Below are 21,912 nucleotides of genomic sequence, written 5' to 3' on the forward strand. Positions count from 1 at the left end.
ACATCAATACTTTGGAGCCAGAGTTCAGTCAGCAGTGCCACAAGTATAGACATCCTACAAGGAATTCATCATTAAAAACGAAATATTTTTAACAATTTAAAAAACGTATAAAAATGATAACTTGTCCACAGACACCGCTGACTCTAAATAGTGACTATGTATTCATGTATACTGTATATCATCTTTAGAACTATACTACAAAACGTATTCCAAGCTGTGTCAACCCCCTGCAGAGGTATTTATGTTAGCAATTTTTTCGTCTTACATACTAAGATTTGTTTGGAAATATAAAGGAGTTTGAACCAAATGATTTTCGGCTGTGTCACTAAATAGGTACATTTGAAACATCCTCTGAAAGATTTCGTGGATGTGAAGAACTCTGACACAAAACAAACACATAGGCTGAAAGCACATCTTCGACAATGCTTTACTGCACAATTAGGCTGAAGCACCCCTATGACAATCCTTTGCTGAACCGCTAGGCTGAAACACCTCTACGACATTCCTTTACTCAATATAAATTAGGCTGAAGCACCTTTACGACAATCCTTAACTGCACCTTTAGGCTGAAGCACCTCTGGTACAATGCTTTGTTGAACGCGAGACGTTACTACACCGTTTGGCTGAAGCACCACTATATTGCAATCTTTTTCAGAACCGTTACATACAAAAGACCTTTACCATAATCCTTTACTGCGCTGTTAGACATGAGTCACCTCTATTTGTACTCTTTATTGTACCAAAGACAAACGCATAATGAACATTGCAATGTCATGATGCAATAAATTAAAACGTGATTCATTTTACAAAAGGGTTTGCTCTGTTTATGAGTCCCAAGGTGTTTACGTCTTGAAACATCACAACAAAACGCACCATAGGTAAAATACCCACATTTAACAGAATGATTTTCAATTTCAGCGTGTAGCGTCACAGAATACACAATTCACATGCAATGCACGTGAAAGTTGGGGATCAGATGGTCTCAGTGATGGGTATGAAAGGTTGATCGCTGTCAGCCGATTGTTCACTGTATTTGGAATAGTGCTTACAAATGCAAAATGCCAAGTCTAAGTGAAGTCACCCGTCACATCGCAGTTGGTCTCCTTGAAGCTGGCCAGTTTCATCGTGCAGTTGCCCGACGCATGAATGTTCACCAAAGCATCAATTCACGGCTCTGGGAGAGATATCGTCGGCAGAATTCGGTAGCAGATCAAGATCACCGGACTTAAATCCGATCGAACATCCATGGGATCCCCTGGACAAACGGGTGCGACGCCGTAACCCTCAGCCCCAGACACTTCAACAACTCCCACATGCACTACAGACTGCTACAGGGCAACACGAGATTTTGAGACTTAATTATACGAGGCGATGCCGTGTTTTTCTGACTGCCCATGGTGATCATACTAGGTATTGACTTCAGCGCCCCCACACGTCTCCATGTGACACTCAAACTGACTTTCCTCGAGTTGGTGCCAAAGACGGATAGGTATGCATTCTCTGTGTGCAGTTTAGCTCTATTTCATTGACTCATAAAACCTACAAGATGTTTCAAAATAAACATAAAAAAAACAGGTTTTTTATTGGAGAGTATATTTCCGTTTCATCGTGTGCAAGTTGATAATAACATGTGCGCAATGCTAATACGCACACACACACGCACGCACGCACGCACGCACGCGCGCGCGCGCACGCTCTCATACCTCACTACGGGTTGTATGCGAGGCGTAGTAGCCAGACCTCTGAGTGACCTGGGCTCTGCCATGATGACGCAATAGTTGCGTCAGCTGGTCAGATGGCTTCACCCGAGCCCATTATAGGAAGTGATTATAGAGGTCATCGTGACCCGCAGCAGGAGGCAATGGGCAATAGGTCCTAACGTTACCCATGCAGTAAGCCCTAGCAACCGCAGGTAGCCAGCAATAATAAGCCTATGTCTCGGACTGATTTCATAAAAGCTTCAGCGTTCTTACACAATCAAGATTTTTCATATTTTAGACTATACCTTTGAATTAACTTTAATCAGATTACTCGTATCAGATATTATAGGAACAAAAAAAAAACTTGGTAAAAAGTCCTTGGTAAAAGAGTTCTTTGTAGTGACAAATGATTTGGTTACATATTTGACGAGATCGACAAAGATTAAAAACAAAACATGAAAAAATCATATACAATGACAGATTAATTTGTTGTATTAATTTGTTTTCTTGTATACGACTTCTAAAAATATTATGTGCTCATTGCATAAATATTAAAACTGACCTTTGATCTGCAGTGAAAACACTTGTAAGTGTCTCAGCGTGTTTACTGATCACTGATTATTGTCTGATTTGGGTTGACTGCATCCCACACAGAACTAGTTACCACTTAAACATTGAACAATCGTAATTTACATTTGTTGTGTGTGACAATGGAATAATATACTGATAAAAAAAACCCATTGTTTTTCAATACAGTTCTTCTTAGGAAACGAAGAGGGGACTTTTTCCGGAGGACTTTTGTACTATGGCAAATTTAGGACTTTGTACTAATGTTTCTTTAGGGAGGACTACTTACCGCACATCGTATCGGAGACTTTTATAATAGAAGACTACAGGAAAACATATCCGGTAAAAGGTAAAATTTAACGGCAAAAATATCCATGGTAAGAAGTACTTTTTACTGATTCGTTTGTTTACCATTTAAATAAAAACAACAACAACAGACCAACATAGGAGGTTTGAAGCTGGTCTTAGATGGTCATATGCACTCCAAACACTGTTTGGGAGACCATCTAATGGTTGACACTATTCATGTCATCACGTTATGCATTACGTAACGTATAATACTAACTGTTGTCATTTCGTGTGATTTTAGATCAACATTTCAGTGCGCCATTATGTCATGTGAATTTTTCATTCGTTGCATGTGTGACAGTAAAAGAATACAAACTCAAAAACATTCTTTTTCTATACATTCTTTGTCAGAAAATGAAAAGGGGTCTATTTTATCTAGGCAAATTTAGAACTTTTTAGCCGATACTTTTTTTTTATCGAACACCTAATAGACTGTTCGTATTTACCTAGATATTCCCGTTAGACATACGCTTTTTGTATATGCAGACTGACAATTTGAGGTGGCCTGGGATCTTGTAGGGAGGCTAATTAATATTTTCAGTCACAGGTACAAAGGTAGATATCCCTTTATGAAAACCAAAAACGTAAATATTCTGCTATTAAAAGAACACACACACACAAAAAAAAAATAGCAAAATCAGACAAGAATCTGTTCCTTTTGTAAAAGACAATATCTCGGTCTTTATCTGGAATGATTTACTTTTTCGACAAAATTGCATATTCTGCCCTAAAAGAAGCTCCTTCGAAAGCATGACGCACACTGGCAATGTGTTACTGTATGGTACCTACAACATACAGTATATCAAGACCCGTGACTTCAACGGTGTCTCGCATTTACCGTCAAACAGACCACACGCCACGGTGTCGTTAGAGGAACCCACATAGACCAAACTTAACTATTGCATCCGGTGACAATATTAATTTCATGAGACCATGTGGTAATATCACATTCATGAGGCCGCTTGGTAATACTACAATCATGAGACCACATAAAATATTACCTTCGTAGAGACTCAGAGATAATATTAAATGTATAGTGACCACAAGATAACATTACAATTACAGAGACATAGTGGTAATGCTACGTTCATCGAGACTCCAGGATGATAAAAAGACTCATAGGATACCTTTTTAAACAAGTTTTATTGTTAATGATTTTAACTCAGCTTTACACGGTGGTTTATTTGTAAAGCAATAAATATTCAATAGGACATCTAGACTGGTATTTCATTCCTTGTGAACAATTACATTATTTGCGCACTCTCCTATTTTCTGCTGCAGACAGCTTTGACATAGTTATGACAGCCCAGTGAAGAGTTCTACATTTGATGACACTAATTATATTCATTTTTCATCTGCTGATGATGGGGAAATTGTGGCACCTCAACGCGTGACGTGTCACAAGACTATTTCCAACTGGCACTTGTGTTCTCAGTGGCCCATTATAGAACACGCGTTATTCAATTTCCATCAAAATCATCGACATTTTCATCATTAAATTAAAGCTGACCACGACTATTGTGATGGTGACACCTGCCGCTACTGACCAGTATGGATAGGCGACATCTGGCGACTCCAGAGCCAAACACGACTGCCAGTAAAACACCCTGCTTTGCCTGCGTCTCTTGTGCAATATGGCCGCTGTGGTCAGTGCTGGACGCCCCGACTCCTCAGCGTCATTGTTTGTAACGGCCATAACACCCAGCTGCCGCACGTTCTCAGTGCAACAATACCGTCACGTTGCAGGGGACAGACCTACTTTATCGGAATATTACTGATACATGCAATAAACTCTTGGGGTGTAATATTTCATTATTGAAAGATCGATAAAACCGTTCCAAAAATGACATCATCTCTTGGTGAGGTCAGGCAGCAATATTGAGATATCGCAGCTATGGAAACGGTTCACAGACCAACCTCACACTTCATGCCTTCACCTGTCTCTGCGCCATGACAACGGGTTACATGTACCTTACACAGTGGAAGATTGGAGGTTTTTTGTGAATAAATAGAGATTCATGTCAAACATGCCAAGACAAATCAAAGAGAATCAATAGCAAACAAGCAGCAGACAATCACACAGAGAGCAAGTTTAACCTATCCCTACATAGCAGAAAACAATCACACAGAGAGCAAGTTCAACCTATCTCTATATAGCAGAAAACAATCACACAGAGAGCAAGTTCAACCTATCCCTGTGTAGTAGAAAACAATCACACAGAGAGCAAGTTCAACCTATCCCTGTGTAGTAGAAAACAATCACACAGAGAGCAAGTTTAACCTATCCCTGTGTAGTAGAAAACAATCACACAGAGAGCAAGTCCAACCTAACGCTATATAGCAGAAAACAATCACACACAGAGTAAGTTTAACCTATCCCTATATAGCAGAAAACAATCACACAGAGAGCAAGTTTAACCTATCCCTGTGTAGTAGAAAACAATCACACAGGGAGCAAGTTTAACCTATCCCTGTGTAGCAGAAAACAATCACACAGAGGGCAAGTTCAACCTATCCCCGTGTAGTAGAAAACAATCACACAGAGAGCAAATTTAACCTATCCCTGTGTAGCAGAAAACAATCACACAGAGAGCAAGTCCAACCTAACGCTATATAGCAGAAAACAATCACACACAGAGTAAGTTTAACCTATCCCTATATAGCAGAAAACAATCACACAGAGAGCAAGTTTAACCTATCCCTGTGTAGTAGTAAACAATCACACAGGGAGCAAGTTTAACCTATCCCTGTGTAGCAGAAAACAATCACACAGAGGGCAAGTTTAACCTATCTCTATATAGCAGAAAACAATCACACAGAGGGCAAGTTCAACCTATCCCCGTGTAGCAGAAAACAATCACACAGAGGGCAAGTTTAACCTATTTCTATATAGCAGAAAACAATCATACAGAGGGCAAGTTCAACCTATCCCCGTGTAGTAGAAAACAATCACACAGAGCAGGTGTGCTTGCGGGATAGTATTAGTGTGCATGTCGGGTAGTGTGGGTGTACTTGTGGGGTAGTGTGGGTGTACATGTCGGGTAGTGTGGGTGTACATGTAGGGTAGTGTGGGTGCACATGAGATACCAACATGTCGTCAATGTTTTTGTCTACACACTGGCAAACGTGGGAGCAGTCAACATGGCGACAACTGATGAAGATACAAGCTACAACATATTTTATTGCCCAAACGTTCCACCGTTGAGGCAAATGTGAGACAATATTCTGTAATGTACATAAATACATTCTACATTGGGGTAACAATATATATACTAATAGGGTAGATTGTTTGACGTTGTATGTATGACAGACTGTTTTTATCTGGTCCACTCTTTGAAAACGGGGCTATTTTTCTGTGGTGGCAAGACTTCGAAAGTAATGAATTTGAGAGGAAAGGGAATGAAGCCGTCTATTAATTTGGCCGTACCTCGACTGGTTTAGTGGGACGGACATTCCTGCATTGATTGTGGCGAGTTCCAGGACACGACACTCACCCTTTGTCCCTGGACTGCCCCTGTGCCCGACCTGACGAGTCAACTCTGGGTAGAGGAATGAACTAGACCAAACAGACGTTCCCCTTGTATTTAGTCAGATTTCATAACGCTAAGTGCAGTTTTACATTACTAGCAAAAGAAATGCATAAAGATATATAGTCCACAGTCATTTTATGGCAAAATGTAAGAATTTGTTTGTTTCAGTACAGAAGAACTCAGAAAGTGTTTTTCTCGAAAACGCCTATAAATAATATTGTTCAGTGCATGTAAACTATTGTTCTTAAAGTTGTTTTTCTAAACTGTTACGCGTGAGTCATCTTAGGTGAGGTCTGCAAATGCCAAAGTTGATACTTTTTATTAAACATGTAGACTAAAGGTGTGAGTACTGTCTAGCTCGTGCGACTGTTCTGAGAGCGTCAGTAGCAACTGCCGCATTCCTCCGGGCAATCCTACGTGTCGAATGTTCAATAATTATACCCCAATAGGTGAGAGTATTTGTACACAGGAGACAATGTGCCTGTATATCTAGTGAGTGAATGCGTCATGTCACTGACCAATGGTTCACGACTTACGTTAGTTGCATCGTGTGCCCATGTCACTCCTCTCAAAGTCACAAAAGTAAAATCAAAGCAACTTTATCATGAAAGAAAACCAAGTTCTAGGGGTAATCAACTCCTTTATTCCAATATATGACATCATCGTAAAACATGGTTTTCCTTCATCTTTACAACTTCTAAAATCCTCTCCAAGCAACTATATCAGCGGAATGTTTTAACTTCTGATGAGTAACAAAATGTTTTAGCCAAATAAGAAAAGGAATTGTATATATTGCTATAGTCACCCGGTTAAAGCATGAGTGGAAGGTGGTAAAGGGAGAGAATCGCGCGTTTAACATTTGAGTAATATACGATGCAAACTTATACAAATTATGTATTTTCAAATTTAACAGACCACGATTAGAAGGGTTCTTTGCTTCTAACTGTTGCACCCCCTTCCCCGACCCCCCTTCCCTGGCCAGTGTGTTTGACCAGCTGTGCCCGGTGATGATCGAGCGCCGCGTATGACCCCTGTCCGCTAGAAGCCGTGATATATGACCAACGGTCATTCTTGCCTGTCTCATAATGTTCAATGTTACTTGCTACAACTCGGTCAGTTAGGTCAAGCTGACCCAAGCATGAGAGCGGAGCTATCTCTATTAGCGCCCTTGTGATCGTCTCATTCTAACTGGACAATTATTTGGCGGGTTAGTATCTCTCGGTGTTACGCAATCTTCATCTCAGAGTTAGCCAGACACAGAGATGGCCATTGGATTGCCACAGTGAAAGAGAGAGAGCTATTAATAGCGACTGGCCAGTGCTACGTCACGGCAGCTCTTTATGCAGCCATTGTGCAAGCGGGTCACTCCGAGTTCACGCATTCGCAAACACTGTATAAGCATTGGTCACTGACAGCGCGTCAGTTGGGCTGACCTGTGCTGGAGTAGAGAGAGCTCGGACCTCGTCCGCTCCCGCAACAGCTTGGATACTGTTTGATTGTGTATTCCACCCGGACACTTACCCTACTTCCCTGCACCCGGATACCACACCTGGACTTCGTATTAACAGTAAGTATTAGAAGGCAGCATAGGTCAGCATGACATGACATTGGACACGACTATACTTGACCAATCTGGTCCCGAGTGGTCAGTATCCAGACAGTGCGGGCTTTGGCAGCAGGGTTCCTTGTGTGGTGAAGAGGGCCGTGGATGTCCCATCGGAACCTACCACACCCATCTGGTCCGACCTCATCTTCGTCGTAGGTTTGGAAGGTTCGGGCGAATACTATTACCATTGGAACTTACTGTGTACCAGGCCTTCTCTGGAAGTGTTCCGGAGCCGTAGTGGAGCCATGATGCATCATCGATCAGCATGACTGTGTGGACTTAGACATATGTGGACTTAGACATATGTGGACCTAGACACAGACACAGAAATTGAGTTGGGCGGGACACACATGTGATGCCAAGTTTTCACAGATTATGCAGTACATTCTGCGCCTTCTTTGGACCAGGCGTTCTCTGTTTACTTGTGACTGGACGATTTATGGGGTTTTGTAACGTTTGTTTACTGGGATATTTGTAAACACTCACCCTTGCTTTCTATTACGTATGTTTAGACGTGGCTTCTTATTGTCGCCTGTAATCGTTTACAGTCGTATAAGTACAACATGAAAACTAGTAACAGGGTTGACGTTACGATTAGAACGATGTGCTGACTGAGATTCTGTTAGACAATTTGTTAGACAAGATCTCTTGTGGCCCTGTCAGTACAACCCTTCTCCGTGTGTAACAACAGGGGCCTGACAGACGGGGTGGGGGTGTTGTGTCACCTTATCGGACATTTCCACTGGACGGACAATCACTGACCTCCAGACCATCTATGTCATGTTTCGTTATTCAGTGTCGGATTTTTTTTATCATTTTGACAGTTTTGGGTGATAACACACAACAGGGTTTAAACATACCTCGAAGGAAAGTGCAACATGCGTGGTGTATCCTACATTGCGCGGATAAGTTTGGAATTCCAATCACGATGCTATCTATTTCACTATTTCTTTTCTGTTGATTTGTGTTTATATCTTAGACTTCGCATTGCTTTAGCGCTAACCAAGACAAACTAGACACGACAAAGTACATATTACGTTCACCTGTAGACTCAAACAGTTACCCGATACGCGAGTTAGACCGATACCCGAAACACTTCAAAGTGTAGACAGAAAGCCTACAGAAGCTGAAACAGATACCACTGTTTTTGACAAATGATAAGAATGCATAGTATTTAACGGAAATAAAAAATCCCACCCGATTATTTCCTGACAGTGCTTGTGGCTTGGTGTGATGAGGTTTGTGTTTTCGACCTGTTGGTTTTAATGTGTCGATTTTTTATTGTTTCAGTACATGAGCCATGGCCGACACAGCCCTCGACCTGAGTAAGCCGTCCCTACCGCCACCCACGGAGCGCGTGGCCCCTCTTCCCCCATCCCTGCCGTCACTGCCCCCCGACATCAGCAGCGACTCCGGCCGGGCGTCAGCGTCCTCTACCAGTTCTAATGACGAGGTTCGCCAGCCTGCACCCGACCCCGAGACCCACGGCCGGGACAGTCCCCTGGATGTGAAACCCCAGCTGTTGCCCCCGTCTCCGTCGGCGGACAGTGTTTCTGAGGACGACGACCATGATAAGTCGGACAGAGTTGCTCCAATCCGGCCATTCAAGATGTACCCCATGGATGCCTACCCTGGAAGCCCAATGGCCGGAATGTCCGGGATGGGTGGCCTCAGTCCGACTACAGCCGCTGCAACTGGCCTCAGTCCATCACTTGGAATGCCCTCCATGATAGACCCGGCGTCTGTGTCGCCCTTTGCAATGACCCCGATGACGTCACACTTGTTACAACGGAAACGGCGAGCAGAGAACCGCACACAAATCAGTGAAGAAGCGAAGAAAACGATACCTGTCCCGGAAGAACGGAAAGATGATGCATACTGGGAGCGGCGGCGGAAGAACAACGAGGCTGCAAAGCGGTCCAGGGATGCACGACGGATGAAGGAAGAGGAAATTGCAATGAGAGCAGCCTATCTGGAGCAGGAAAATCTCAAACTGAGAGCGCAGGTTGCCATCTTAAAGAACGAGACTGCTAAGTTACACTACATGTTATATAACAGAATGTGATGTGGAAAATTAAAGACTTCCTCTATCTCAGGGATACAAACGGTCACGCCCCGCGTTTTATTCGACTGTGGTGCCTACGGGCCACGTCCAGCCTCGTGATAGAGACACGCCAAGGCAGGGGCGGAGACACAACCGAGTGAGTGAGTGAACGCGTCCACCTCGGATGTGTGCCGGTGACTAGAACACGAATCTCAAGTCACGTGACTCAGTGCACGTGCATATGTGTGTATATTTTTGTACAGACTCATGTATCTAGGTCAACGATTGTTCATCTCAGGTTGTCTGACCGTGACGTGGAACGGCTGCCTTGCCGGCCGCAGTGACAGCCTCTACAACATCCTGGATAAGCTTCAAGTCCCTCTCTAGGGGCGATCTGTTTTGTTTGGTATTCTCTCTAGCTAGGTATAAAATGTTTTTACTTGGAAAATGTGATGAAGATTATATTTACATGAGTGTAAGTGCTATCATTAGATGATGCAGTCGGCGATGACGCTAAGTGCGGAGGTAGGAATGGTTGTCGCAGGAGCGAGTTCTCCATACAGCGTGTAAGTGCTATCATAGGCCCGGCAGACATAGTAGCTAGACTAGAAGCCAAGATGTTTCTCTCTTATATATCATTATTACTATTATTATTGCTATTATTATTATTTGGATTATATATTGTCGCTGCTTCTCCCTCCATCAGCCTGTGCATTACTTGGTGCAGCTGCACTGTGAGCTGACCAAGGCAGAGTATTTTGTCATCTACACATTTGTATGAATAAACAATGCAAAAACACTAGCCTCTCCTTTGTCTGGTTGTCCCTACAGTAAGAAGATAAACAGATGGTGCGGGTGTTCTTGTGTTCAGTACCTGGTCATTTCTTGCGGAATTACATCGGTAGACCGGAGACTTCAAATGTTAAAATTTCAAAAAGACAGCGAAGTCTGACCACGCCTGATGTCGCTAGACACTGAGTAATTGTGACGACAAGAGACAATGGCTGTACATTGTGGTCCTGAATGGAACTCTCCGTGCTAGCTGAACAAACAACACGTTTGATTAAAAATTCGGACTAAAAAAGAAAACATTATAATGAGGAAATGCATTCATGCGCTGGTAAATGACAACATTTTAGCCAGAACAGAACAGCCGTCTGGACTTAGCTAGTCAGTCTGTCTGGCATTCCCTTAATCACACTGGTTTCCCTACAGCCTAGCTCTCCCTGCAATGTAGTCTGTCTCAGTCCCTGAACCACATTATTTTCAACGCCTTCATTTCAATGCTGAATCCCTAAAAGAAGCAAGTCTAGATTTCCGCAAGTTCCACTGGGGCTCCTTTTCAGTTTAAATGGGTTTATTTGTTACTATTAAATTATATAGCCTATATTCGTTTGTTTTAACTGGTCGCTGTGAGCCAGTATACTGGGCTCTGTCTCTTATATTTCAATGTACGATGTACAAAGAGACGATAGTTGTGAACAATGAAATGCACAAGGTTACGTAACATTTTATTGCCTGCTATATTTAAACGGAAGTGGTCTACGAAAGACAAACTAAGGCCTAGTCTCTAAATATATATAATTTTGATAGTAAGAAACAAAACTATTTTAACTGAGAAAGAGCCAAAGGGTCACCAGAGATTCAGAACCTGATGAAATCTCAGTCTAAGTAAACTTGGTCTCAGTACTTTTCCTTACACTCCACTATTGAGTCTAACAAAACCTCATGGGAGGTCGCGTCAGGCAACCTTTGAGACTGACCAATCAGAACACAGCTTACCAAATCGCGAAAGTGCACATTCGCATATAATTTTTGAACTTTTTATCTCGAAAAGGTTTCGTACATGAACGATTCCGAATGCTATTTAGGCAGGGCTTACATTACGTCCGTTTTTTGAATGCATGCCTTATGCGTTGCGTTTTTGCTCTTACACTATATGCGTTAATATGCGTTTTGAACATGCGTTTTAAGTAAAGATGGCGGCCATAGCTGTGATAGGTATGGTGTAACCACAACCACAGCAGTTTTATGCAAATAGTATTATATGGTGTATTACTTAATATTTATCAAATAGTTAAGTCATATACAAACAGATAATGCATTCTGGAGTGATAAGTCATCCAGTTAGAGGATTGCATGTTACACTGGCTTGTTTCATTCAAGAAATTACAAAAACAACTCACCGGAAGTACTCACGTGTTGGCAAAATACCTCGTTAAAATGTTGTTATCAAGGGAATTCTCTCTCCGCGTTTCAATTTTCGTTGCGTCAAAAATACTACAAGACCTATTTTCAACACAACACAACGCACCCAAAAAACGGACGTAGTGTAAGGTATAAATGATGAAATTACTGACGTGCGGTTTTTTGTGACGTAACGCACGACGCTACGCAAGAAAAAACGGACGTAATGTAAGCCCTGCCTAAGGGTACGCTTGCTACACACGGCGTACGTACAACCATGACAACGGTGAGTAAACAGCGCTGAAAACAGTGGTTTTGGCAATATTCAAGGATGTTATCTTGCAGAAATATTAGCTACTGGTAACCATGTCAACGGAAACACCACAGCGTATATACTGCAGGTCAAATAACTATGTTATATGCGGAGTTTTGTTTGTGGAGAGATCTGCGCCAGTGACCTGAATATTTTGAAAGTCCCTCCGATCCCCTAAATAGTAGCCGTAGTCTGATTGGTTACTTCTGTTTAACTAGGTTTTGTTAGACTTAGTGGTGGAGTGTAACGAAATACATTGAGACTGTGTTTACTTAGACTGGAGGAAATCTAGAATGTACTCGTTGTAAGGTGTGTTTCTGTATTGTGATTTTGTCTGATGTACTTAGGGTACACATATGTAGTACCCGTGTCGACAACAACCCCTACAGTCTTAGTGAGTTATGTAACTAAAAGGGTCAGCCATTTAGCGTCATTTTGTGTAACAACAACCAATACACTTCATCCATTTCATGAAATTTCACTCAATAACATAATCTACAAAAGTAGAGAACACAGGTTCGACATAACTTATTGTTATTAACAGTTAAAACTATTAGTTAAAACTAATGCAACAGCGAGTGTTGCACTTCAGCTTGGCTTTGAAGCATTTACACCCTTTTGTTTTACACATCTGTTCTGTGTCCAGCCACGCCTCACAAACCCTCTCCACCACATATAGATATAGCGATGCCAGGGCCTCTGGTGCCATCTACAGTTTCCACATAGTGTGTAACATACAAAACACCATGCGATTGTCTCAGAACACGGTGTTTGTGTCTTCAGATCTGTCGCTCTAGCCACTGGGCATTGTAGCACTGCTACACTCCTCTCCTGTCTGTAACCTAACTCCCTGATTGTGATAGCAGCCCAGCCAACCAAATCATGGTGCGCTAAATACTTACAACTGTGGTCAGGTTTAATTACTGAATGGAGGTGCTTTTAAAAAAACACAGATATCTTACACTATTTCATCCAATACCAGCTGACACGTCTCGCTGTCTCCTCAGTTGTTTACATACGGTACTCGAAGAGGGAGCATGTGATTCTGATTTAGTGTCATACATACGGTACTCGAACAGGGAGCATGTGATTCTGATTTGGTGTCATACATACGGTACTCGAACAGGGAGCATGTGATTCTGATTTGGTGTCATACATACGGTACTCGAACAGGGAGCATGTGATTCTGATTTGGTGTCATACATACGGTACTCGCTCAGGGAGCATGTGATTCTGATTTAGTGTGATACATACGATACTCGAACAGGGAGCATATGATTCTGATTTAGTGTCATACATACGGTACTCGCTCAGGGAGCATGTGATTCTGATTTAGTGTCATACATACGGTACTCGAACAGAGAGCATGTGATTCTGATTTAGTGTCATACATACGGTACTCGCTCAGGGAGCATGTGATTCTGATTTAGTGTCATACATACGGTACTCGAACAGGGAGCATGTGATTCTGATTTGGTGTCATACATACGGTACTCGCTCAGGGAGCATATGATTCTGATTTAGTGTCGTGTAACCTACTGATGGCCTCTCAGGGAGTGTTTAAAGATTGTTGAGCACCCCCATTCGTGTAGGCTTCTACAACAGTGCTGAGTACAACCATTTATCTTCAGTGACAAATCGGACTGACGGCACACAAGCTATCTGTTGAGCTTCGATACCCAACAAGTTTTTATCTATAGTGTAATTGAATAAAGGGGCATTTTCCATTTTAAAGATAAATGGCCGATGAAAGTTACGACTTGGTCCTGTGGTCTGGAATACGTTTTTGTGAGTTTCATTCCACAATATAAGTTCACTTGCGCGGGATCAGGCGTGGTGAAGAATGTTTGACCTTACTTTGACCATTCCAGATCTAAACATCCTCCCGCATTCAAACCATCAGCCAGCAACAAGATATCACATCCATCTTCTGACAACTAGTGTGACGCCATGGTGTCTGATTCATCTCATTAGCTCACCTGCTCACGTATGTTCGCGTCATCCCAACAGAAGACCTGTGTCAACTTACACCGCAGCTGCCTGGATGACGTCATCAAGACAATTCCAATTATTTCCTATGACGAAAGATGGCGTCACTATAGCTATGGCCCTAACACCATGCCTCTTGGCGTATCCAACTGTTGTTTATCACATCTTCCCGAAACAAACAGTTTCTGGAAAGACACGGAAATCACGTCACGTTCTTGCCATAAAACCACTTTTAATCCAGTGGATAAGCGTCTTTCATTTTATTGAAAATATTATGAATTAACTCTATCTGCTGTTGAGATGAGAACGGCTGTATTGATAAGATAGATTCAGCACAATGCATTCCACTGGGGAGCAGATGTGACAGACAACTAAATGTAGACTAACACACCAACTGGCCATAAACATAAAATAGACTGACATGAAACATGTGTTGATGTACCATTATTCATTGCTTGAAAATGTGAATAGAAAAAGAAGGACGAGATTATAATACTATAGAAACTATAATGGAATAGGCTATCTTAATGTGAGTATTTTATTTTGGTAGCTTCGTCAGTTAATATTGATGACAGAAAATGTTATTCTGTTTCGATTCTTTTTTCGACAATGAATTTAGTGGTGTTTTTCGTTATCTTCTGGTTGAGTAGTGTATATCCATAGTACCCTGCCGCCGGTAGGTGCGGAACACTCTCGGTAGTGTCGGAAATACCATGGAGAGAGAAGTTGTTGCTATAGTTGGTCAGCCTGGTCAGCAGGACTGGTCAGCTGCCGGGCGAGCGGCTTGCTCTCCGACCAGACCTGTACAACACCACACAAGTCATAGTTAGGTCACTGAGCGGTCAGCGCGAGAATAAAACACACACCTTGTTCTGCAACCCGAGACGCTGACCGGTCACGTGATGTGGAGTATTCCGTCGGATAAAAGAAGTGGAGTTTAAGATGAGGTCATTGAAACGGCAACATGTGTGTAACCGACCCGTCTCGCATGTACACGTGATGCTTGCAGCAACAGTAACCCCAACGTCCCGGGCTTCGCGTTTACCCCACCTGCCCTCCCTGTCCCTCACCGAGCCCCCGCCCCCTCCCCCAACCTCTAACTCTCAAATCTCACCCCCGTTCTGATAAACACGACGAAAGAACAGCCCAGGTCAGTCTTATCACCCGACCTGGTGGAGTTGAGTGGAGATGAGTTGTGCTTTACGTCACATCGGCATTATTCCGGCCATGTAGTAATAATACTAATAATGTGAAGTCTTATAATGCGCTAATCTCCATGCAAAAAAGCAAGCTAACACACTGATCATCATTATCAGTGATGTGGTCAAGTCTGCCCTCATAAACATGTTTAGGTCGAAGGCCGAAATGAGTTTTTTTCTTAAATACACACATAGTATATTTTATTATTATTTAAAAGCAGAAAAGGTCATAGCACCGAATCAAAAAATAATCCATTCGTTGTTGACATTGCGTGGATACAGTGTATGATACAGGTCAACTCACTTAGGTAGTTAACAATGAGATGCCCGCTGACAGAGCGTTCAGATCTGTCGCATCACAAAACGTCTTGGAGACAAGCAGGATATGCTTGATGGTGAACACTTCGTCGCACAAAACACACATTGGAGGTTCATCCTTTCCAGCAAACAGTCGTTGGTAGACGCATCAAGATACTACTCCCAGGTAGAAACCATCTAACATACTAGTCAATGGTAGAAACCATCGAAATACTAGTCATTGGTAGAAACCATAGAGATACCAGATATCAGTGGAAGCCATCGAGATGCTAGTCATTGGTAGAGGCCATCAGATACTAGTCATTGGTAGAGGCCATCAGATACTAGTTACTGGTATAGGCCATCAAATACTAGTCATTGGTGGAAGCCATCGAGATACTTACCACTAGTAGAAACCATCGAGATACTACGCTTCACATCGATTGCCTGAAGTAGAAACAGGTAATCTGGTCCAGAGTGAAATTAGACAGTAACGCACAAACGAGCACGCACGCACGCGCATTTATACATACCACCAACAGTGTTACGTGAGGAATTACAAGAATGTTTAGATTTAATATTCCACGTGACCCTAGATCTGAGCAGTTCTTTTCATGATTACAATTGGATGATTACCAAAATAAGTCTCCGTGGAAGGGGGACGTGGAACGTGGGACGTGGGACGTGGGATGTGACAGGTCGTCGTAGGCGTTGACCCGAGTATACCCACCACGTTATCTGTAGTAAGTAAAAGTTGACGAGGCCACGCAACCATTACCCAATTGACCGGTTCACGACCTGGGAGCCCTGCCAACTGCGGTAGTGTTATCCAAACTTACACAAGTTCTCGAGAAGTCGGCTAATGCAGACTTTGTGCTGCCTTGCGTAACGCTCTCTCTGGTGGGGCGGGGACGTTCGGGACGTCAGTGGAACCTTGCGTAACGTCTGACCGCTATAGTCGACACGTTGCGATGAATGCTGAACATAATTGCATGAGTCTTGTGCAACACAAATAAGCAGGCTGCTTATACAGGTGATTAGTGCGCCAGTAGGGTCGTGAACTCGACAAGCACCTGTGTGACCACCAGTCATGACGTCACAATCACAAAGACAGCCACGGCATTTAGAACCATGACTCCATAAGAAGAAGACTTAAATGCTCTTAACAACGTTTAAACACAAAACGCTTCTCCCGACAGATCACGAGTTATTCTCCCGGCTGATTGACAGAGCGGCGATGACTCAACCCTCGTTCATAAATCTTCATTGAGATACCGATTTGAACTTCTGACATGTTCTGCATTTATCTGTTCCATACAGATGATGTAGAGCTAAACGTCGTTTACCTTCTTCAAAAGGTGTTTCCATTTCATGTTTTAGTTTTGTAGATTAGGGCGTGGCGTTCATCCCACTTCAACAAGCCTAACGAGTGAACACGTCCAGTGTCTGTATGTAAGTCTCTGAACTTCCACAAGCCTAACGTGCACGAGTGAACAAGTCCAGTGTCTGTCTGTAAGTCTCTCAACTTATCGTAGTGTTCTTTTGCTGAATCAGTTTAACTTAGGTCCATGTGCTGAATTAGTTTAACTTAGGTCCATGTGCTGAATTAGTTTAATTTAGGTCCATGTGTTGAATTAGTTTAACATAGGTCCATGTGCTGAATTAGTTTAACTTAGGTCCATGTGCTAAATTAGTTTAACTTAGGTCCATGTGCTGAATTAGTTTAACTTAGGTCCCAACCTTGTTTAAACATCGACCAAAAAAGGCAACTTCACAGGGAAATTGTGAGACTACCAAATGCAATTTGGTCTCACTGAGACTACAGAATGCAATTCACATCTGTATGTTGTAAACCCGACAAACAATACCTTCCAGTATACATGGGACTGTATTGTCGAAGCCCAAGATCTCGGACTTGTACAACATCGCAGAAGTAAGACATTAGATTGACAGTGAAATGGTATTTCTAACAATACTGTGTGCCCTACGGCCCAAACAGTGACCCGTGTATGGAATGTCACAGGCTCATCTGCCCAAATATCGACCGCTCAGTAGCCCATCCCAAGACTTCTGTATATGAACTCGTCAACTAGCGGGATGAGTTGGTGAGACTTGCTGACTTGGTTGACACATGCCATCGTATCTCAATTGCAAAGATGCTCATGGTTTCAATCACTAACTTGTCCGGTTCAGACTTGTCCGGTTCGTATATTTACAGACCGCCACCATCTGGCTGGAATAATGAGGCGTGAAAAAGAAACAAAACAAAGAAACTCTTCCTAACTCCACGGGGCAGTATGAGAGATACTGTGTATGTACCACTTCCGTAGCTCTACTGTACAGTATGAGAGATACTGTTTATGTACCTCTTCCGTAAGTCCACTGTACAGTATGAGAGATACTGTTTATGTACCTCTTCCGTAAGTCCACTGTACAGTATAAGAGATACTGTTTATGTACCACTTCCGTAGGTCCACTGTACAGTATGAGAGATACTGTTTATGTACCTCTTCCGTAAGTCCACTGTACAGTATGAGAGATACGGTTTATGTACCTCTTCCGTAAGTCCACTGTACAGTATAAGAGATACTGTTTACGTACCTCTTCCGTATGTCCACTGTACAGTATAAGAGATACGGGTTATGTACCTCTTCCGTACGTTCACTGTACAGTATGAGAGATACTATTTATGTACCTCTTCCGTACGTCCACTGTACAGTATAAGAGATACTGTTTATGTACCTCTTCCGTGAGTCCACTGTACAGTATAAGAGATGCTGTTTATGTACTCTTCCGTAAGTCCACTGTACAGTATGAGAGATACTGTTTATGTACCACTTCCGTAAGTCCACTGTACAGTATGAGAGACACTGTTTATGTACCACTTCCGTAAGTCCACTGTACAGTATGAAGATACTGTTTATGTACCTCTTCCGTAAGTTCACTGTACAGTATGAGAGATACTGTGTATGTACCACTTCCGTAGGTCCACTGTACAGTATGAGAGATACTGTTTATGTACCTCTTCCGTAAGTCCACTGTACAGTATGAGAGATACGGTTTATGTACCTCTTCCGTAAGTCCACTGTACAGTATGAGAGATACTGTTTATGTACCTCTTCCGTAAGTCCACTGTACAGTATAAGAGATACTGTGTATGTATCACTTCCGTAGGTCCATTGTACAGTATGAGAGATACTGTTTATGTACCTCTTCCGTGAGTCCACTGCACAGTATAAGAGATGATGTTTATGTACTCTTCCGTAAGTCCACTGTACAGTATGAGAGATACTGTGTATGTACCACTTCCGTAGGTCCACTGTACAGTATGAGAGATACTGTTTATGTACCTCTTCCGTAAGTCCACTGTACAGTATGAGAGATACTGTTTATGTACCTCTTCCGTGAGTCCACTGTACAGTATAAGAGATGATGTTTATGTACTCTTCCGTAAGTCCACTGTACAGTATGAGAGATACTGTGTATGTACCACTTCCGTAGCTCCACTGTACAGTATGAGAGATACTGTTTATGTACCTCTTCCGTAAGTCCACTGTACAGTATGAGAGATACGGTTTATGTACCTCTTCCGTAAGTCCACTGTACAGTATGAGAGATGCTGTTTATGTACTCTTCCGTAAGTCCACTGTACAGTATGAGAGATACGGGTTATGTACCTCTTCCGTAAGTTCACTGTACAGTATGAGAGATACTGTTTATGTACCTCTTCCGTGAGTCCACTGCACAGTATAAGAGATGATGTTTATGTACTCTTCCGTAAGTCCACTGTACAGTGTGAGAGATACTGTTTATGTACCTCTTCCGTACGTCCACTGTACAGTATAAGAGATGCTGTTTATGTACCTCTTCCGTGAGTCTACTGTACAGTATAAGAGATACTGTGTATGTACCTCTTCCGTGAGTCCACTGTACAGTATAAGAGATGCTGTTTATGTACCTCTTCCGTAAGTCCACTGTACAGTTTAAGAGATGCTGTGTATGTACCTCTTCCGTAAGTCCACTGTACAGTTTAAGAGATACTGTGTATGTACCACTTCCGTAGGTCCACTATACAGTATAAGAGATACTGTGTATGTACCTCTTCCGTGAGTCCACTGTACAGTATGAGAGATACTGTGTATGTACCACTTCCGTAGGTCCACTGTACAGTATGAGAGATACTGTTTATGTACCTCTTCCGTAAGTCCACTGTACAGTATGAGAGATACTGTTTATGTACCTCTTCCGTGAGTCCACTGTACAGTATAAGAGATGATGTTTATGTACTCTTCCGTAAGTCCACTGTACAGTATGAGAGATACTGTGTATGTACCACTTCCGCAGCTCCACTGTACAGTATGAGAGATACTGTTTATGTACCTCTTCCGTAAGTCCACTGTACAGTATGAGAGATACGGTTTATGTACCTCTTCCGTAAGTCCACTGTACAGTATGAGAGATGCTGTTTATGTACTCTTCCGTAAGTCCACTGTACAGTATAAGAGATACGGGTTATGTACCTCTTCCGTAAGTCCACTGCACAGTATAAGAGATGATGTTTATGTACTCTTCCGTAAGTCCACTGTACAGTGTGAGAGATACTGTTTATGTACCTCTTCCGTACGTCCACTGTACAGTATAAGAGATGCTGTTTATGTACCTCTTCCGTGAGTCTACTGTACAGTATAAGAGATACTGTGTATGTACCTCTTCCGTGAGTCCACTGTACAGTATAAGAGATGCTGTTTATGTACCTCTTCCGTAAGTCCACTATACAGTATGAGAGATACTGTTTATGTACCTCTTCCGTAAGTCCACTATACAGTATGAGAGATACTGTTTATGTACCTCTACGTAAGATCCATGTGAAAGAATGGGAGTCACTTCAGTAGAACTTGCGTAGGTCACTTTACTTTCAGTTACATGGTTTGGCATAGTTTATAGACAGGGGTAATATGCAGGCACGTGTAAATGGTATGCGGCTTGCCAATATTCATGGACAAAGGTATTATTTATACACCACTTGCAGATGGTATGTGGTTTGACATGATTCACGGAGAACTGTATTATTTATACACCACTTGCAGATGATATGTTGTTTGACACAGACAGAGGTAGTATGCACGCACATGTAGATGGTAAGTGGTTTGACATTATTCACGGAGAACTGTATTATTTATACACCACTTGCAGATGATATGTTGTTTGACACAGACAGAGGTAGTATGCACGCACATGTAGATGGTAAGTGGTTTGACATGATTCACGGAGAACTGTATTATTTATACACCACTTGCAGATGATATGTTGTTTGACACAGACAGAGGTAGTATGCACGCACTTGTAGATGGTAAGTGGTTTGACATTATTCACGGAGAACTGTATTATTTATACACCACTTGCAGATGATATGTTGTTTGACACAGACAGAGGTAGTATGCACGCACTTGTAGATGGTAAGTGGTTTGACATTATTCACGGAGAACTGTATTATTTATACACCACTTGCAGATGATATGTTGTTTGACACAGACAGAGGTAGTATGCACGCACATGTAGATGGTAAGTGGTTTGACATTCACGGAGAACTGTATTATTTATACACCACTTGCAGATGATATGTTGTTTGACACAGACAGAGGTAGTATGCACGCACATGTAGATGGTAAGTGGTTTGACATGATTCACGGAGAACTGTATTATTTATACACCACTTGCAGATGATATGTTGTTTGACACAGACAGAGGTAGTATGCACGCACATGTAGATGGTAAGTGGTTTGACATGATTCACGGAGAACTGTATTATTTATACACCACTTGCAGATGATATGTTGTTTGACACAGACAGAGGTAGTATGCACGCACTTGTAGATGGTAAGTGGTTTGACATTATTCACGGAGAACTGTATTATTTATACACCACTTGCAGATGATATGTTGTTTGACACAGACAGAGGTAGTATGCACGCACATGTAGATGGTAAGTGGTTTGACATGATTCACGGAGAACTGTATTATTTATACACCACTTGCAGATGATATGTTGTTTGACACAGACAGAGGTAGTATGCACGCACATGTAGATGGTAAGTGGTTTGACATTATTCACGGAGAACTGTATTATTTATA

At 42.3% G+C, this 21,912-nt stretch overlaps 1 protein-coding gene across 1 annotated transcript; it reads left to right on the forward strand.

Moving 5' to 3' along the window:
- Nucleotides 1-7,436: 7,436 nt before the first annotated feature.
- On the forward strand, nucleotides 7,437-10,595 carry LOC137294352 (transcription factor ces-2-like). The gene is made up of 2 exons (XM_067825358.1): nucleotides 7,437-7,712; nucleotides 9,042-10,595. Exon 2 carries the CDS (start codon nucleotides 9,052-9,054, stop codon nucleotides 9,814-9,816), a length of 765 nt encoding a protein of 254 aa, XP_067681459.1. The 5' UTR covers nucleotides 7,437-7,712; nucleotides 9,042-9,051; the 3' UTR covers nucleotides 9,817-10,595.
- The last annotated feature ends 11,317 nt before the right edge of the window (nucleotides 10,596-21,912 follow it).

This window comes from Haliotis asinina, chromosome 8, assembly GCF_037392515.1.
Source record: "Haliotis asinina isolate JCU_RB_2024 chromosome 8, JCU_Hal_asi_v2, whole genome shotgun sequence".
Taxonomy (NCBI): domain Eukaryota; kingdom Metazoa; phylum Mollusca; class Gastropoda; order Lepetellida; family Haliotidae; genus Haliotis; species Haliotis asinina.

Coding starts and splice junctions, on each gene's coding strand:
- LOC137294352 (XM_067825358.1), top strand. CDS start 9,052: ATGGCCGACACAGCCCTCGACCTGAGTAAGCCGTCCCTACCGCCACCC.